Source organism: Aquarana catesbeiana, linkage group LG05 (genome assembly GCF_042186555.1).
Source record: "Aquarana catesbeiana isolate 2022-GZ linkage group LG05, ASM4218655v1, whole genome shotgun sequence".
Classification (NCBI taxonomy): Eukaryota; Metazoa; Chordata; class Amphibia; order Anura; family Ranidae; genus Aquarana; species Aquarana catesbeiana.
The window spans coordinates 509,226,531-509,246,546 of record NC_133328.1 but is presented as its reverse complement, the minus strand read 5'-3'; the positions used below and the strand labels follow the sequence as shown (position 1 = coordinate 509,246,546).

At 42.3% G+C, this 20,016-nt stretch overlaps 1 protein-coding gene across 2 annotated transcripts in view; it reads left to right on the top strand.

Moving 5' to 3' along the window:
* The window catches only part of ATP6V1H (ATPase H+ transporting V1 subunit H), a 198,033-nt gene that overhangs the window by 151,045 nt on the left and 26,972 nt on the right, over positions 1-20,016 (top strand). The window contains exons 13-14 of one of the 2 annotated variants that reach the window (XM_073631599.1): positions 3,221-3,322; positions 6,810-6,923. In XM_073631599.1, the coding sequence (XP_073487700.1) occupies positions 3,221-3,322; positions 6,810-6,923 (216 nt within the window). Of the gene's footprint in view, positions 1-3,220; positions 3,323-6,809; positions 6,928-20,016 lie in introns of those variants that run through there. The other variant, XM_073631600.1, reaches the window with a different exon arrangement.

The following is a 20,016-nucleotide window of genomic DNA, read 5'->3' as shown; positions in this document are numbered from 1 at the left end:
ACAATTATCCTGTATTATGAATAAATTCCTTTACTCCACTTAATTATTCTCCTGCTTTCATGTGCTTCATATAAAGTCCCACCCTCCTTGTCCCCCCTTCTCTTGATTCAATAGGGATGGAAATATGTGACCCTACCGGGCCATGATTTCACTCAAAGTCCCATAGGGATGGAAATACAAACCTTACCAGGTTTAGGCTTCCTGAAAGTCCCTAAAAAACATTTTTCTTTCTATAAATTTAATTTGGGTACAGCTTTGCAAGACTGCGTAATCGTCAATTAAAAGAAGTGTGGGATATATTTTTTTCTGGAATCCTACCTAGGTGGATGCTGCATCTTTGCCCCGCCGACTCTACCACTGAGAACCGAGCGATCAAACACCATCAATTGCTCAGTTCTCAGAGCTTCCTAAGCAGAGAGCTGGCGACTATCAGTCAGCAGTTCTCTGTTCTGCCCCCCACGCTCACTTAGGCTCTGTGGCTCGCAGAGAGGCTGAGCCAGGTGCCGGTCCGATCCTGACGATATGACCGAGATCTTGCCTGAGCCTGGACCGGCTCTGACGTCACCAACAGCGTGTTTAAGCCTGCTGTCTGCTAAAAACGGGTCACAGGAGTGCAGAACAATCTGCACTCCTTTGATCCACAGAAGTACAGCCAAACAAGCTTTGGCTGTACTTCTCCTTTTAAAGTATTGCAGTGCAGAATAGCAAAAAACAGCGGTCATGAAGGGGGTAAAATCTTCTGGGGCTCAAGTGGTTAAGGTGATCTAATATATTTTATTCTCAAAGCTGCTAGTACATTGAGCTAGTGTGGCTAGAAGAATAGCTGGAATTGATAAAAGGTCAGGCGATTCCCAAGTATACTATGGTACCTATTACTTCTCTGCTTGTTCTGTGAGGTGGGTTAGCCCACCATTGTTTTCAGTTATACTTCTGAAAAGAAGATGGTCTGTCTGTGCTCACAGAACGTAGTGTCTGAAAAGCTTTTTTTTTCCAAATGCAGGCTTTAAATTGACTTTGATTTTTCTTTGTAGAAATATCAATAGGTGTTTCAAGTGATTGAGATATATTCCTGTCATATTAATCTTTTTCACATTTTCATTTTAACATTCAGAGTTAATGGCTACAAATTATGATTTCTTTCCAAATGTGCTGCTTTCAGATAATACATTTTAGAGCAGAGAACACTTTTTTCTTTGTATTGAAAATTATAGTATTTTCTACATATTGAAGGACTACTGTCCTCACTTCCTAGGGATGTGGAGAATGAGGTATTGTAGTACCTAATCAAAAATCTGATTTTATTTTCATCTCTGCACGACATAAACCGTAACTGAATCTAATTGGCTGCCAAAAACACTTCACCTATGCTTCTGCTTAAAAGTGTTTTTTTTTTTTTTTTTTAGAAATCATACTTGCCTAGGTGGATGGAGCATCCGATGCTGCATCTGTCCCCCACTGGCTCTACGGCTGAGAACTGAGCTACCAAGAACACTGATTGCTCAATTCTCAGTGCTCCATGAGCAGAGAGCTAGTGGCTGTCTGCCCGACCCCCCCTTTCCCACTTGCTCACTGGAGCGTGTGGCTGTGGAGGGGGCAGATCACAGGAGTTCAGAACGAACTGCACTCCTGTGATCCATAAGAGAAGTACAGCTAAACGAGAATATGTGTGTGTTAATTAATATGCTTGCTTGCTTTGCCCAGGTATGTATGTTAAAGTGGCACTAAATTCCATAGTATACTAACCCCCACCTTCCTATGATGTGGCATTTGCATCCCTTGCCGGCAACTGTCCTCTTCTCTCCAGGTGCCTGGTTTTGGCCCTTTTGATTGGCTGATGGTGATGACGTCATCCCGCGCACGCGAACTGGAGTCATTTATGCCAGCACAGAGTGTGCCAGGATGCACGTAGAGCTGCGCAAGTGTAACTCTATGTACATTACATTTGTTCGAAAACTGCGAGCAGGCATAATAGATAAGTGTGTATTATTGAAAAACAGACATAACATGTCTGTTCTGCAATAAAAGGCTGCCTGCTCCCAGTTTTCTAAATACTAGGTTTGATTCTGCCTAATTCACTGGAGGAGTAAGAGAAAATTCACCCAGCACAGCTAACCTAGTCTTAAGCTTCCTAATATCTAATTTGATCAATAGACTATTTATTTATGTAAATAATAAGAAATTGTGAAGTGCTAACCCTCTAATGATGAAAATATAAAGGTGGTATGCAAAGAACTGATGCTACTAGAAATAAACATAAATAAATGTAACATTTGTAAAAATGGTGAAACCCCCCAAAATCCAAATAAGAATGACTCGCTCAAAATAAAGTGCAAATAACTGAATTGGTAGCATAAACATACAATCTGTAAATAGGTTTATTTGTAGTAGTATCAATTCTTTGCATCTATAATACCTAAACCTTTATCTTTTCATTATTAGAGGACTAGCACATCACTATTTCTTATTATTCACATTTTGGTATATCTGGGAACACATACAGTATAGATGTTAAGCAGCAAGCCCCATTATTTTATTTATTTTTTATGATCATTGCATTCTAGTGATTTAGCACATAGTAGCGCGGGGGACTAGATATGGCAACTATTCCCTTAGTTGGTGCTGTTTGTTGGTCCATGTAATAACCGCCCGATCCATCTCAAATTGTCTAGAACAAAAGACACATCATCTCAAGTCTTTTAGCACTTTAATTTAAAATTACTGATAATCCATTATCTAGGTTGCAGGACCTAAGCTGGTTTTATCCTATTACCCAAATTATGAAAAAATAGCGCAAAAAATTTATATAAATTGGATAACCTTAGCAAGCTTGCCATCTTGTTTATGAGAAGTGTATATTGTAACAGGCATTTAGACACAAAAATATCAAATAAGCCAAAAGGAGAACAGCAGAAAAAGCTTAGCGTGACTAATCGTGGGTACATTTTAAAAATTTCTTTTAAATAAATCATAAATTAGACATTGCTACAGATCTAAAAAGAGGTGTTTTTTTTTTTTTTTTGTCATGACAACATTAATTTTATTTACCTTTTTAATAAATACCTCTTGCTTTACACAAATTGATGGGGTTGGTTTCCTAAGCAGTGGTGTATAAAAAATAGTTGCTTTTATACATGTGTTATATTGTAAAGGTCACAAATTTTATTACTTATGTGTAAGTGAATCCTTGCTGCTCTGACCTATACTTTTTAATATTTTATAGAATCCTAACAAAGCTTTTGGAAGTCTCTGATGACCCTCAAGTCCTTGCTGTGGCTGCCCATGACGTTGGAGAGTATGTTCGACATTACCCCAGAGGAAAAAGGCATGTTCAGCCTATATATTGGGCACCAATGATTTACAGTATCAGTTTTCATGGCCATTTAGTTGATTGTCGAAAACATTAATGTATCCTATGCCAAAAAATAATGTATACTAAGCCAACTATATATATATATATATCTATATATATATAGATATATATATATATAAAACCTGTTTTTGTGATCACATTGAAACAAATTTGCATGTAAATGCTTTTGACCGTAATTCAAGTCTAGTTTTTTTTTTTTTTTTTTCCTGGTGCTTTTCTTTTACTTTTTTTTTTTAACTGTACTTCGCTGCATTGCTTTCTATTCCTACAGCTTTCAGCAGTATTATTTCTTCCAGCACTGTCACCTTTTACTTGTGTTCCTGTACATTTTTCCAAGGTCCCTATAGCTCACTGCTATTCTGTAACATTGTTCTATCACTATGGTTACTGGAGCCCACTTTGAAGACTTTGTTTACTGTTTCTCCGCTTCAGACTACAATCTAATTACTGTGTAATCATAAACTTAATTAAATGTAAAAGCAGTACTAAACCCAAAAGCAAATATTTATTTTATTGCAACTTACCAAGTCTTCAATGTGATAGCTGCATTAGGTTTCTTTTTTGGACTTTTTTTTCTATTTTCAGTTGGTGATTTAGCCAGCAAGTCTGTTTACAAAAGAACAAGCATCCCTGCAGATGCATCGGTAAAACCATTATACCAAAAGGAAAAAAAAACAGTTTGCTGTCACTGACTGAAGTGTAAGCTGGGGTTTAGGGTATTTAAAGGCTAATTTCATCTTTAAAAAAAATTTGGGTGCACATATTTTTTCAGGTATTAAAATAGGATATTTATTTATTTATTTTGGTGCCTGCAGAGAATTGTATCAATGATTAGCAGGTCACATGTACAATGTCAAGCTCCTGCAGAATCTTAGTATAGCTTTCTGTCTGTGCCTTCCATATGGGCAGACAGTTACTGGAGAGCAAGAAGATTAATTACAAGAGCGCTCACCAGCGGTGGAAGACAGTACTTGTAGTTCATTCATTCCCAACTCTGTGAATAAATGACATGGCTGTGTGGGTGAAGCCCTACAAGTTTTACATTCAGACAGTGGGTGCCAGGAGAAGATCCCCCAATCGCTGTCACAGCGGGGGTTCGGAGCAGACAGGTTCTCTTTGATAACATGTTTAACTACTTAAGGACCAGCCTCGTTTTGGATTTTAGGTGTTTACATGTTTAAAACAGGTTTTTTTGCTAGAAAATTACTTAGAACCCCCAAACATTATATATTGTTTTTTTTCTAACACCCTAGAGAATAAAATGGCGGTTGTTGCAATACTTTTTTTTGCACCGTATTTGCGCAGCGGTCTAATAAACGCACTTTTTTTGGGAAAAAATTCACTTTTTTGAATAAAAAAATAAGACAACAGTAAAGTTAGCCCAATTTTTTTTTTATATTGTGAAATATAATATTACGCTGAGTAAATTGCTACCCAACATGTCACGCTTCAAAATTGGGCCCGCTCGCGGAATGGAGTAAAACTTTTACCCTCAAATCTCCATAGGCGACGTTTAAAAAATTCTACAGGTTGCATGTTTTGCATTACAGAGGAGGTCTAGGGCTAGAATTATTGCTCTCGCTCTACCGGTCGCGGCGATACCTCACATGTGTGGTTTGACCACCGTTTTCATATGCGGGCGCCACTCACGTATGCGTTCGCTTCTGCGTGTGCGCTCGTCGGGATGGGGGGGATTTAAAAACATTTTTTAACTTATTTATTTTACATTGTTTTATTTATTTTTACACTGTTTAAAAAACAAAACAAAATTGTGTCACTTTTATTCCTATTACAAGGGATTACAAGGGATGTAAACATCCCTTGTAATAGAAAAAAGCATGACAGGACCTCTTAAATATGAGATTTGGGGTCAAAAAGACCTCAGATCTCATATTTACACTAAAATGCGATAAAAAAAAAAAAGTAATTAAAAAAAAATGACCTAAAAAAATATGCCTTTTAAGAGGCGTGGGCGGAAGTTACGTTTTGATGTCGCTTCCGCCCAGCAGTGTCATGGAGACGGGTGGGCGCCATCTTAGCTTCACTCGTCTCCAGGCAGAGGAGGGAGACGGATGCGATCGCCTCCGCTGCTACCGATGGCTCCGGTAAGTGGTGGAGGGCACCGTATCGAGGTGGGGGGTGCCCTCTCTTGCCACCGATAAAAGTGATCTCGCTGCGAATCCGCAGCAGGGACCACTTTTATCAGAAAGCGGACCACCGCATGAAAACGGGGATACCGGGGTTATGGCAGCTAGCTGCTGCCATAACGATATCCCCCTTCAAAGTTTGGGCGTAGATCGGCGTGCGGCGGTTCGGAAGTGGTTAAATACGGGTGTAACATGTTGCCGAAGGTGAATTTCTCCTTTTAGGTCTGCTTAGTACATCTAACACTTCCCTCCCCTCAGACTCACAATGCTGCTGTGCCCCCTGTTCTCATTCATCTAGGATGGGGACACTGGGTGATTTGAATATCTATGAATAGTTTTTCAAGTAACTGGGAATTGTGGGAAAACTAGATGTGGCTGTTTAGAATAATGATTTTACTTTGATTTTCTTTTTGTCTTTTTTTTTTTTTGGTGTTTGTTATTACATTTTCAAAAATAAAATCAGAGTTAAAGTAAATAAAAAATAACCATCTGAAAACAGAAAAAAAAGCCTTAAAAAATAAAGCTAATGCAATATATTACATTTTCGGTTTATTACTGCTTTACGTTGTTTCTGATGTTAAATTAGAACAATATTCTAAATTTTAGAATATGGCTTGGTATACTAATGTGTGAGATATGTTACCACTTTTGGTACATTCCTATATCCAGCTAAATATACTGATACCAGTAGTCCAGATAAAACTTTTGTGTGCAGGATACGTTGGCCTTAGGAATTAGCTTAGTTGGGCATAGGTTTATGGGTTAGGGTAAGGCAAGTTAGAAGTAGCTGCTGTCAGTGACAATATGGCACAAATATTGGTTAAAAATACTGTAATATATGCAAAAGCTTTTGTTTTGCAGCTATACTACGTGATATAATATTACCCATAGAGACATAATGGTGTTTTCTTTTCTCGCCATAGTTGATGTAAATATAAGCTGTTTGTTGCCTGTAGATTGCTTACCCCTTTGCATTATTTGCCTGTAATTTGCATTATGAGTAGCCAACAAGAGATTACTTTTGCTGGCTCACCGAAAGAACTGTTGTGCAGAAATGTATGTCAAGCAGCGGCAAGAAATCTAATTTTTGTAATAGGCTTATAATTACATTTACTAAAAGAGATATTACATATAATTCTTCATCTACCCAGCTACCAAAACATACAGTTTCAGGCAAGCATATTTCGTAACAAATGTTTCGATTTTTGAATAACTCTCTCTACTAGACTTGCAGTAAGATTAATCATATAGACAAGTCAATAAGTAATCAATATGCCAACCCTTTCTTGCAGGGTGATTGAGCAGTTGGGTGGTAAGCAGCTGGTAATGAACCACATGCATCATGAAGACCAACAGGTCCGTTACAATGCTTTGCTGGCTGTGCAGAAACTGATGGTCCATAACTGGTAAGTGACAGTTTAGGAATATAATGTTTACATTATAATAATATATATAAATATTAATGATACAAAAAATACAGCTATTCTCCTTTTGCAGGAATAGTTCTTACAAAGAAAATGCTTTTTACATTTTTTTGTTGTATACTTTTTTCTGGATACAGCATTGAATGGTTTAGACTCCTTTCAGATTTTTCCATGTGCCATTTGGGAGAATTCACTTTTCTTCCTGTCCCAGTGATACAGCAGGAAGTAAAAGAAGATCCCATCTACCCCATCTCTTTGTCACCACAACATATGGTATTTTCCATTTAGAATATTTTCTTCAGCTCCTGTTCTGATAATCTCTCTTTCAAAATCTTTTATTGGTTTTTCGAAACAACAAAAAGTAGAATACAAAATCTGTATCAAAAGATCATGTTACATCAAATTTTTAAACAGCCAACCCCTGAGGGGGATAGAGAGCTAACAGTGAAAAGGCTAAAGAAAATTGTCTAAGTATTGCAGAGAGGATCAATAACTATTAAGTTATTACTGGAACATATATAAAAAAGGACCACTAAGATCATTGACTTTTTCCTAGGGAGGCCCTAGGGGATCCCACCGGCACCCCAAAAGGGATCATGCTGTGCACAGGGGGAGCCCCTGCGCCCCTCATCTCCTGAGATTGTCTAGAAGCCCTAGGGTCCAAAATATCGTATCATATTAATTACTGGGGGATATAAGCTTTCAGTGTGAGACAAAAAACAAAAATCAGGTATTTGTCCCAATACTAAGAATCTCCGTGCAAAGGATACAATACATCAGTTACAGAAAGATCTGTCTTAGTCTCCCCCAGCGGGTGAACACAATCAAAAGAAACTAGAACCAGAAGAGTAGGAGAGAATTAGAGAAAGGAGGAAAATAAGGAAGGAAGGTTAGCCGGCCATCTGGAGGGGCCCCCGCCCCGCAAGTTGTCCACTTTTAGTTTTAGGGTTGGTCTCCGGGTATGAGAGAGATACCAACGAACTGTGCCCAAGGCTCCCAAATAGCTTCAAATTGCGTTTTTTTGTCGTCTAGAATGCTTGCTAATTTCTCCTGGGCCATAATCCAGGAAATTTTACGAATTACTGCTTTCACCGAGACTTTGGGCTGTTTCCAAGCCTTAGCAATGGTGAGTTTTGCGCCCAGGAGGATGAAGTGTATAAGTTTACGTTAATGCTTCGGAGTCTTGGGCAAGCTATCATTGAGAAGAGCTATGGCCAGGGATTTCGGGATTTGAATCTGCAATATTTTCCGGATCAGGGAGAATATCCTGCCCCAGAAGGGCCTCAGTCTAAGGCATTCCCACCAGACATGAGCCATTGTGCCCAAGAGCTGACACCCACGAAAACACTTGGGGTCAGCTGTTGGGAACATTTTGGAAAGCTTAGCAGGGGTAAAATACCATCTTTTTTCTCATAACCTTAATACTTGCTTCGATCAAGGAAATATTTTTAATGCCTTTAAAGGCTCTGTCAAAGGAGCTTCTCCATTTAGAAACCTCCCATTCAATGGCAAGTTCCCTTTCCCAGTCAAGCATATAAGGAGTCTTATGGGTGTGGAGGGCTAGTGACTGGTAGATAACGGTGATCCCCCCCCCCCTCTGCTCCAAAGAGCGGCCACACCATAATTCATATGGCGTAAAGGCGTTATGTGAGGGAGTACCTCCTCTCCAAAGTTGGCGGAGGAAATGTCTTATTTGGTGGAATCTAAAACGCTCAGAGTTTGGAATTTCAGGAAGCCTTACACCTAGTTCCAAGGAAAAGCCTTAATATCCAACCCAGGGGCAAAATCAGGATTATTGAAGATGTGCGCTAGTGGTAGACATCTCGAGATTAGGGCAGGGTTTTTTCTCAGGTTATCCCATAAGTGAAATGATTGAGATAGAGATGGGGAGAGTATTGGGGGTCTCTGTTTGGAGGGAGTCCAGATGAGAAAGTCCAGGGTGTATGAGGGGGCTGCCCGTCTCTCTATCTGAATCCAATCTGGTTTCTCTGCCTTAGAGTATACCGTGGAGAGTTGGGCTAGCCTGGCAGCTTGAAAGTACCAGAAAAGCTGAGGAGCCCCCATACCCCCCTGAGTTCTAGGAAGGAAAAGAGTTCTTTGTTGAAATCTATGTCCTCTTCCCCCCCCCCCCCCAGATAAATTTGGTGATTTTTTTTTTTTTGGAATTTGGATAAGTGTTCCTTGTTAATGTTTATCGGGATGGCCCTAAATAGGTATAGGAGTCTGGGCAAGAGCGTCATTTTACTGCATGAACTCTGCCCAACCAAGAAATCTCTCCCCTGGACCATGTTCCCAGATCAGACGCTAACTTACGGTACATTGGAGGGAAGTTTAAGGGATATAATTGTTCCGTTTTAGCTGTAAGTTTAATTCCTAAATAATCTATCCATTGGTCATTCCATTTAAAGTCAAAGGAGCTTTGAAGTGCGGATACTGTTTCTGTCTGTAGGGAGATATTTAAAGCCGATGATTTAGAATAGTTGACCTTAAGGCCTGAGATACTAGAGAATTCTTTCAGTAGTTTGCACAAATTTGGGAGTGATGTGGTAGGGGACGTTATGAAAAGGAGCATATCATCAGCGAAGAGCCCACACTTGTGGACTTGTTCCCCACAGGATACGCCGTGAATATTTGGGTTAGATCTAATCGCTATCGCAAGTGTTTCTATGGCCATGGCGAAAATCAGAGGGGAGAGAGGGCACCCCTGTCTCGTCCCTCTCGCTATTTGAAGGGGTTTAGAATATTGGCCCTGTAGTCGGATTACTGCTGCCGGGTTGGAATATAGGGATCGCAAAGTCCCTAAAAAGCCAGCCCCGAAACCCCAGCTCTCCAGGAGAGAAAAAAGGTAAGGCCATTCGATCGAGTCGAAGGCCTTATGCAAATCTAAAGACAGCAGCATTCCTGCCTGTTTGGGGCCCCCCTCCCAATTGGATTGGAGAATGGAGACAATGTCAACCGCTCTCCTAATTTGATCTGGGCCCTGCCTCCCCGGGATAAATCCTACCTGATCTTTGTGGACGTACTGCTTGATAAAGGAGGCGAGACGGTTGGCTAAGATTTTAGTGAGTATCTTGAGATCATTATTGATTAGGGAAATGGGCCTATAGTTCTCTACTTCTTCGTGGTTCTTATTGGGTTTGGGAATAACTGCTATGAAAGCTGTGCTCAGATGGGGATCCATGGGAGAGCCTGATTTTTTAGAGTTGAAAAATTTTGCCATATGGGGGGCCAGTATATCCCCGAACTTCTTATAGTAAGGGACTGACAAACCGTCCGGCCCCGGGGCCGAGCCTGTCTTAAGGTTTTTAATAACTTCCATTATCTCGTCTGAGGTAAAGGGTTCCTCCATAAGGTCTCTATGGTCCTTGGATAGAGAGGGCAGTTGAAGATTCGAGAGAAAGGAAGCGATCGGGATGTCTCTCGGTTTTTGCGTGGTTTTGTATAATTCAGAGTAAAATTCATGAAAGGCTTTCATGATTTTAGATGGGTTGGCCGTAGGAGGTTGGCCCGCTATGCGCAATTTGGGGAAAGTGTGAGAGTGGAACTTGGGGGAGAGTTTCGTGGCTAGCTTTGTCCCTGTGACAGTAAAATTTTGCTCCGCTCCATCTAATGTGTTTTTCGGCTTTTGCCGTTAAAGCTAGGTTGAGTTCCAATCTGATCACATCTAGTTTTTCATTGAGTTCCCTGGACAGGTTTTTTTTGTGTTCAATTTTTAAAGTAATACATTTTTGTTCTAGTCTATGAATGTCGATCAGCCTCTCCTTTTTAACTTGAGTAGCTAATCTGATGAGCTCACCACGTACTGTGACCTTGTGGGCTGCCCAAAGGGTTCAGGGGAGATGTTTCCCACATCATTTATACTGAAGTATTCCTTGATAGCATCTGCTATTAATTTGGCGTGAACTGGATCCCCCAGGAGAGACCCATTCAGTCTCCAATAAGAGCCCCCGCTCCTCGACAGGACATTTTTCAAAGTCAGGAGGACCAGTGAGTGGTCCGACCAGACTATATCTAAAATTTTAGCTTTAGAGGAAAGGGGGATGAGGTTAGTCGGAGTGAGTATGTGGTCAATCCTTGCGTAGGACTGGTGGGGAGAGGAGAAGTGTATAAAGTCCCTGCCTGTGGGATTCAGCTCCCGCCAAATATCTACTAAACCTTGGGAGTGAATCATTTTAGCTATTCTGGTGCTTAGTTTTGTGGGGTGTGTTAGTCTTCCTTTGAGAGGATTATTTTTGTCTAGGCCCTGGTCAAACGCTACGTTTGCGTCCCCTCCCCATATGACTTTGCCCTCCAGAAGGGGGTTGAGAGTTGCAAAGAGGTTCTGGAAGAAGGATGCTTGACCCTTATTAGGGACGTAGTAAGAGATTATGGAGTATAGTACTCCCTCCAGAGTGCCCTTTACAAGAATGAACCTTCCCTCTGGATCTTTAAGATCAGAAATATGGGTAAATTTACTGTTCTTAGAGAAAAGTACTGCAACACCTTTGGTTTTGTTAGGAGCGTTGACCAGAAAAAATGATGGGTAGTAAGAGTGTAGGAACTTGGGACTGTACCGAATCGGGAAATGCGTCTCCTGCAGGAGCACTACATCAAGTTTGAGGGATTTGTAATGGTCAAAGGCTACTCTTCTTTTCCTAGGAGAATTAAGCCCTTGTGCGTTATGAGAAGCCACCTTGAGCTCTAGTCCCTTAGACAATAAATCAGCCATGGGAACAGAGGAGGAAGTGATCACCGGCCCAGCAGCCACCTACCTCATGTTGGTGTGTCTTCATAACGAGGGTGAAGGGACAAGGGATCCGTCCTATATCTGTGTGCGGGAGGTTCCGAGGCAGCCCTAGATGGCCAGCTAGAAGAGAGAAAAATGATGAGAAAGAGTAGAATGAAGATAGAAAGACAAGTAAACGAAAAAAACAACAACAAAGTCAAGGGCCCTCTAGCAGGACCCGTGGAGGGCAGCGGTGTATCCGACCGCTTAGTTTCCATTTTAAGTCTTCTCTCGTCCATAGTGGGCGAGAGAAGTCTCACTCTGCGGGAGCACATTGGGTTCCCTCAAAGTGAGAGGAGGCGCAAGGGTACCACCCCGGACCCTTACTTTTAGGTAACTGTGACATAAATTGTGCATAACATAGTCTAAGATCATCGTCTTATTGTATGCTAAATTAAACTGTAACCTTAGACCAATAATTACATTCAAAAGAAATATAAAAGGACATAATAGGAACTGTCAAGACAATAAAAATAAAAATTAATGACCACTAGCTCTGGGCGAACTACGACCATGAACCTGGATCTGGGAAGGAAATGGTTACTAAGTACTATGAAGAACCGAAGTTTCAGTATTCTAATTCCCAGTGCGGATTGAGAAGAAACCTTTCTCCCGCTTCCAAAAGGTAAAGGGAACTCGGTGACAGTTCTCCGTAGACGATTCACTTTGGTGATCCACAACGGCAAGCAGTGTCTAGGCTTTAGTGGTGATAAAGTGTCCTGCGTCCACGGCCCCGATTGGGCCGTGAGGTTAGAGGGGGTGAGCATTGGCTCAATTAATGGGGGGAATAGTCCCGAACAGAAATGACCATGGAAGGTCTGGGTAAATAAAAAGGGGACCTTAAGACTCCGTTATGGAGGTCTTCCATCCTTACTCCTCTTAGAAGGGCCCTTGATCCAGAGAGGGGAGACTGGGCTGCCTGGAGGGGGCCGTTTGGATGAACCCGAAGAAGATGAGGAAAGTTCCATGGGGGCTTCCTGGGAGATTAGTTTGAGGGAGAGGAACAGTCTTTCACCTTCCGGGAGGCTGGAGAACGCATAGGTCTTGCCTTGTAATGAAAACTTCACGGCAAAGGGAAATGTCCAACGGTATTTGATGTCTCGTTCCATCAAGACCGAGAGGAGGGGTTTGAGGGTACATCTCCTTTGTATGGTAGACTGAGCCAGGTCTGCAAAAACCTGGATTTGGTGACCCTGATGTTGGAGCTTAGGCTTCAAGCGAGATTGTCTCATTACCTCCTCTTTGACCGCATAAAAATGCGGTTTTACTATTACGTCCCTTGGGGAGCCGTCTTTTCTCGGGGGGTCCCAGGGCTCTGTGAGCCCTATCCAGCTCTAGCCTGTGTGGCGGGATATTAGGGATGAGCTCTGAGATAAAGTCCTGCACCGTGAGGTGGATATCCGTAAATGACTCAGGGAGGTCTCTTATTCGGAAATTGTACCTCCTGGACCTGTTCTCGAGTTCATCGATTCTTAATAGGGCTGTGTCCAGTTGTTCTTGGACTGTCTAGAGATGTGCGGCATTCTGGTTGGTTCGGGCAACCGTGTGGTCAATTTTGTCTTCCATAGCCTCAATTCTAGAGCCCAGGTTAGAAAGGTCCGTTTTAATTGCATTAGTGATCTGTGAGGCTGTATTAGCCAGGCCCTTTTCTAAAAGAGCAGAAAATTTGGAAAAGAGATCTTCTTGGATTGCAGAGATGTCCTTAAGTGAGTATCCAGGTGGGGTGCCTGCTGATGAGGGGGGTTGAGGGGGTATGTCTGTGGGAGAAGCGCCATCTTCCCTCTGCTCACTGCTGTGTGTCTCTCTGTGAATCCCCTGTGAGGCTTGATGCTGCTGCAGGCCCTGATGACCAGTCTGGAGCGTGCTGGGGCCTCCCTGAGCTGCCTGGGCATAGGTCAAAGTTGGGGGGGTGAGTATGGGTCTGTGCTCCGGCCCCTTGTGCTGTGTGGCTGTGTGAGGCCTAGCTGAGTCATTGCCGGCGGCCATCTTGGTACACCCCTCCGTCGCCACCGCTGCAAATTGCGGGCCTAACTCGCGCCGAGCCTGTGCGCCGGACATCTCACCGTGTGCCCCCGCTGTTCCCCAAGCGGGGGGTTTGCTCAGGTGGGTCCTTCGCTGGCTGTGGCTGGGGTTATGCCGCTCGTCGGTCCGGGGTGGTGCGGAGCTCCGGGCTTAAGCGGCCATCACGGAGCTCTCGCGCATGCGCTCCCTGTTCTGATAATCTCTCATCCTTTACTGGACCAGAGATTGTAGTAGCCAGGGCCAGTATTGTGAATGGGTTGTCTATGTTGCATACTATACTTGTGTGCATTTGTTTTTGTATGGTAAGATTGTGTATATGCGTCAGAGATACATCCACAGTTCTCTGTTAACAGTTCATTTAAAGACCACTCCTAATGTTTGACCTGTCAACCAAAAAGAAACTGGATCCATATTTAGTGACCTGTCTGAATGAGTTGTTTTTTTTCTTCAGTCGTTTGGATTAATAGCCTGGATTTTAACCTTACATGTAGACCTCTAGTACAAGGCATTTGAAGAATAGAACTCAAGCCAAACCATTCACCCAATGTTCTGCCCTTTAAAACCAGAATAGTTAGATTTCTTGTTAGGAAGACATAGCCTGGGAAGTAATTCTGACTGAGAAGGTTCTGTAACTTGGGTCATGATGTAAAGTACTGCTGTTTTTTCTTTATTGACACATCTATTTATTTATTATTTTTTTCATTATTCATTTTTTTTTTCTAATGGTTAAACTAGATGGACCTTTTTTAAAATGAACTCTCTGACAATGTATAAACACACACACTGTAGGTAGGCTAACAAGAGGCAAGACTATATATGTGGGCTAATGAGAGGAAAAATCTATTGGGGGGAAAAAAACTATTTTAACCACTTCAGCCCCGGAAGGATTTACCCCCTTCCTGACCAGAGCACTTTTTACAATTTGGCACTGCGTTGCTTTAACTGCTAATTGCGCGGTCATGCAATGCTGTACCCAAACGAAATTTGCGTCCTTTTCTTCCCACAAATAAAGCTTTCTTTTGATGGTATTTGATCACCTCTGCGGTTTTTATTTTTTGCGCTATAAACGGAAAAAAAAATTATATTTTCTACTTTTTGTTATAAAAAAATCCAATAAACTCAATTTTAGTCATACATTTAGTCCAAAATGTATTCGGCCACGTGTCTTTGGTAAAAAAAAATGTCAATAAGCGTATATTTATTGGTTTGCGCAAATGTTATAGCGTCTACAAACTAGGGTACATTTTCTGGAATTTACACAGCTTTTAGTTTATGACTGCCTATGTCATTTCTTGAGGTGCTAAAATGGCAGGGCAATACAAAACCCCCCCAAATGATCCCATTTTGGAAAGTAGACACCCCAAGGAAATTGCTTAGAGGCATGTTGAGCCCATTGAATATTTTTTCTGTCCCAAGTGATTGAATAATGACAAAAAAAAATTTTTACAAAAAGTTGTCACTAAATGATATATTGCTCACACAGGCCATGGGCATATGTGGACTTGCACCCCAAAATACATTTAGCTGCTTCTCCTGAGTATAGGGATACCACATGTGTGGGACTTTTTGAGAGCCTAGCCGCGTACGGGGCCCCCGAAAACCAATCACCGCCTTCAGGATTTCTAAGGGCGTAAATTTTTGATTTCACTCCTCACTACCTATCACAGTTTTGAAGGCTATAAAATGCCCAGATGGCACAAAACCCCCCCCAAATGACTCAATTTTGGAAAGTAGACTCCCCAAGCTATTTGCTGAGAGGCATGTTGAGTCCATGGAATATTTTATATTTTGACACAAGTTGCGGGAAAGCGACAAATTTTTTTTTTTTTTTTTTTGCACAAAGTTGTCACTAAATGATATATTGCTCACACAGGCCATGGGCATATGTGGAATTGCACCCCAAAATACATTTAGCTGCTTCTCCTGAGTATGGGGATACCACATGTGTGGGACTTTTTTTGGGAGCCTAGCTGCGTACGGGGCCCCGAAAACCAATCACCGCCTTCAGGATTTCTAAGGGTGTAAATTTTTGATTTCACTCCTCACTACCTATCACAGTTTCGAAGGCCATAAAATGCCAAGATGGCACAAAACCCCCCCAAATTACCCAATTTTGGAAAGTAGACACCCCAAGCTATTTGCTGAGAGGCATGGTGAGTATTTTGCAGCTCTCATTTGTTTTTGAAAATGAAGACAGACAAGAAAAAAACATTTTTTTTTCTTTTTTCAATTTTCAAAACTTTGTGACAAAAAGCGAGGTCTGCAAAATACTCACTATACCTCTCAGCAAATAGCTTGGGGTGTCTACTTTCCAAAATAGGGTCATTTGGGGGGGGGGGGGGGTTGTGCCACCTGGGCATGCCATGGCCTCTGAAACTGTGATAGGCAGTGAAGAGTGAAATCAAAATTTACGCCCTTAGAAAGCCTGAAGGCGGTGCTTGGTTTTCGGGGTCCCGTACGCGGCTAGGCTCCCAAAAAAGTCTCACACATGTGGTATCCCCGTACTCAGGAGAAGCAACAGAATATATTTTGGGGTGTAATTTCACATATTCCCATGGCATGTTTGAGCAATATATCATTTAGTGACAACTTTGTGCAAAAAAAAAAATTGTCTTTTTCCCGCAACTTGTGTCACAATATAAAATATTTCATGGACTCGACATGCCTCTCAGCAAATAGCTTGGGGTGTCTACTTTCCAAAATGGGGTAATTTGGGGGGGTTTTGAATTGTCCTGGCATTTTATGCAAAACATTTAGAAGCTTATGTCACACATCACCCACTCTTCTAACCACTTGAAGACAAAGCCCTTTCTGACACTTTTTGTTTACATGAAAAAATTATTTTTTTTTGCAAGAAAATTACTTTGAACCCCCAAACATTATATTTTTTTTAAAAGCAAATGCCCTACAGATTAAAATGGTGGGCGTTCCATTTTTTTTTTCACACAGTATTTGCGCAGCGATTTTTCAAACGCATTTTTTTGGGAAAAAACACACTTTTTCAAATTTTAATGCACTAAAACACACTATATTGCCCAAATGTTTGATGAAATAAAAAAGATGATCTTAGGCCGAGTACATGGATACCAAACATGACATGCTTTAAAATTGCGCACAAACATGCAGTGGCGACAAACTAAATACATTTTTAAAAGCCTTTACAGGTTACCACTTTAGATTTACAGAGGAGGTCTACTGCTAAAATGACTGCCCTCGATCTGACCTTCGCGGTGATACCTCACATGCATGGTGCAATTGCTGTTTACATTTGACGCCAGACCGACGCTTGCGTTCGCCTTTGCGCGAGAGCAGGGGGGGCAGGGGTGCTTTTTTTTTTTTTGCTTTTTTATCTTCTTTTTAAACTGTTCCTTTCATTTTTTTTTTTTAAATCATTTTTATTGTTATCTCAGGGAATGTAAATATCCCCTATGATAGCAATAGGTAGTGACAGGTACTCTTTTTTTTTTTTAAAAAGTGGGGTCTATTAGACCCTAGATCTCTCCTCTGCCCTCAAAGCATCTGACCACACCAAGATAGGTGTGATAAAATGCTTTCCCAATTTCCCAATGGCGCTGTTTACATCCGGCGAAATCTAAGTCATGAAATGCTCGTAGCTTCCGGGTTCTTAGGCCATAGAGATGTTTGGAGCCACTCTGGTCTCTGATCAGCTCTATGGTCAGCTGGCTGAATCACCGGCTGCATTCTCAGGTTCCCTGTTGGGACAGGAGAGCCAGAGGAAACCATGGAAGACAGTGGGAGGGGGGGGGACATTCCCACCCACTGCTTGTAAAAGCAGTCTAGAGGCTAATTATCCACTAGGATTGCTTTTACATGAAAGCCGACCGCTGGCTGAAAAGAATGATACCTAAACCTGCAGGCATCATTCTGGTATAACCACTTTGCTGGTCCTTGTTGGGCATATATTGTAATCTTTTTTTTTTTTCATGCAGCCTGTGGGCTGATCGAAAAAAAGAGATTGATTGGTGGGTATGCACACCATTAGAATACCTCCCTTCATCCACCCACTTCTAATGATGGGCATACATGCACCATTTATATATGCCGAAGCATGGGGGCATCTGCCCCAAAAGTTAGGAGCAAATCGCTCCTCCGCCCTGCTGCCCCCATGCTTCGGCATATATCACCTCCGCTTGAGTCACGGCTTCTTATATTGTGGGAGCAAACGCTGTTGCTGTCAAGATAAATAAATCCGCTCTGCAGCTGAATGGCGTACCTAAAGACAAAAAAATGGTTAACAATAAAACACAGTAAACAGTAAAGTATAAAAAATTGCATACCTGAAAAGCAAACATGATAAAACATAATAACAATAAAACATTGCAGAATAGAATACAGTAAAAAAGAGCAGAACAATAGAGAGAGAGAGAACAATAAAACAACTATTTTTTTTTTTTATTTTATATATTTTTTTTTTGTGTGTGTTTTTTTTTTTTTTTTTTTTTTTTTTTTTTGTAACTAACTTTTATAACTGTAACCGGTTCCAGGTTCGGGTCTCTCAAAATGCGATGGCATCTTGGGAGACCCTGTGAAAGTGTGCCTAGTCTGTGCAATGCTGTACCCTACGCTAATACTCAACTAGTGTATGGTAGCGTTAAAAACATTCACCAATGCAAAGACCAGGATTGTCAGGATAGGAGGGACAATAATAGCGGGTGTCACGCCTATATCCGCGCTTGCTGCAGACACAACATCTTTTGTGGGGGGTTCGTTGGGTAGGGGTACTCGGGAGGACATAAAAATGCCTCTCATGCAGCCGACTGCATTTGGTTGGGGATGTGAATGGGGGAAGTACGGGTGCTGCAGAAGTGGTGGGGTCCCAATTAGGATTGGCGAATGCAGCAGGAAGGGTATTATGGGCACGACGGGCCTGTGTTTCTTCTTCTTGGTGGCAGCAGGACACTACTTGTGCTTGCCACCTCACCAGCTTGAACTGCACTTATGGGACTCGCCACGTCACCAAGTGTTACTGCAGTGCTGGTTTGACTACGACCGGGGTGTACTATGCCACTGGTGCTTGCCAGTTCACCAAAACGCTACCAAAAAAACTGTTAGCGATCGCAGGGATCAGGCCTGACTATGTGAACGCTGCAGTTATGTGTTTAGTGTTTTGTAAGTGACAGTGATCGATCCTGCACTTGGCTGGGCTGGGCGGAGGGGCAAAACACAGGTGCTAGCAGGTATCTGGGCCGACCCTGATAACACTGCATTTTTGGTAACCCTAAACTGCTGGGGACGCTAGTATAGATCTGATCGGATCAGATATTGATCCGTACAGATACTATACAACTAAGGGAGGTGTATGGTGCGTGCATGGGTGTTAGCGCTACTGGCACTAACCTGACGCTGCCTGGGGCAACGCAGACCTTATCTGACCCTAAAACCTAACTTATATCACCGCCGGGCGATCAGGGGGCTAAACCTTTATTAGGTAATAAACGGCGATTGCCCTGACACTATAAAAAATAAACTAACTAACCAGCGTCACCCGTAACAGTTATATGGTGATCACTGGTGAAAGGGTTAACTAGGGGGCAATCAAGGGGTTAAAACCTTTATTAGGTAGTATATGGGGGTCCCTGACGCTATAAAACGCTGACGGTGAACCTATATATTTACCTCCCTAACTAGTGTCACGGGGGGGTGATCAAGGGGTTAAAACTTTATTAGGGGGGTATCTTAGACCTAAAGGGGGCTAACACTAACTGCCCTACCACACTAATGCCCCGTACACACGGTCGGACATTGATCGGACATTCCGACAACAAAATCCCAGGATTTTTTCAGACGGATGTTGGCTCAAACTTGTCTTGCATACACACGGTCACACAAAGTTGTCGGAAAATTCGATCATTCTGAATGCGGTGACGTAAAACACGTACGTTGGGACTATAAACGGGGCAGTAGCCAATAGCTTTCATCTCTTTAATTATTCTGCGCATGCGTGGCACTTTGTGCATTGGATTTGTGTACACACGATCGGAAATTCCGACAACGGATTTTGTTGGCAGATGACAGGTCCCTCTCTGCTCACTGAGCGGGGAGGGGCTTGTCAGGCGCCGCTGCCGCCTATGGAGGGAATCGGATGAAAACGGGCAGCATGTCCGTTCTCATCAGATCTCACCCGATCCGATGCACCAGCGACGGACCTGGACGTAGGGCCATCTGTCTGCTTTTAGCGGATCGGACTGGGTCGGATGTCAGCGGACATGTCTCCGCTGACATCCGTCGCTCCATAGGCTACCATGGAGCGCCCGTTCAGGTCCGCCG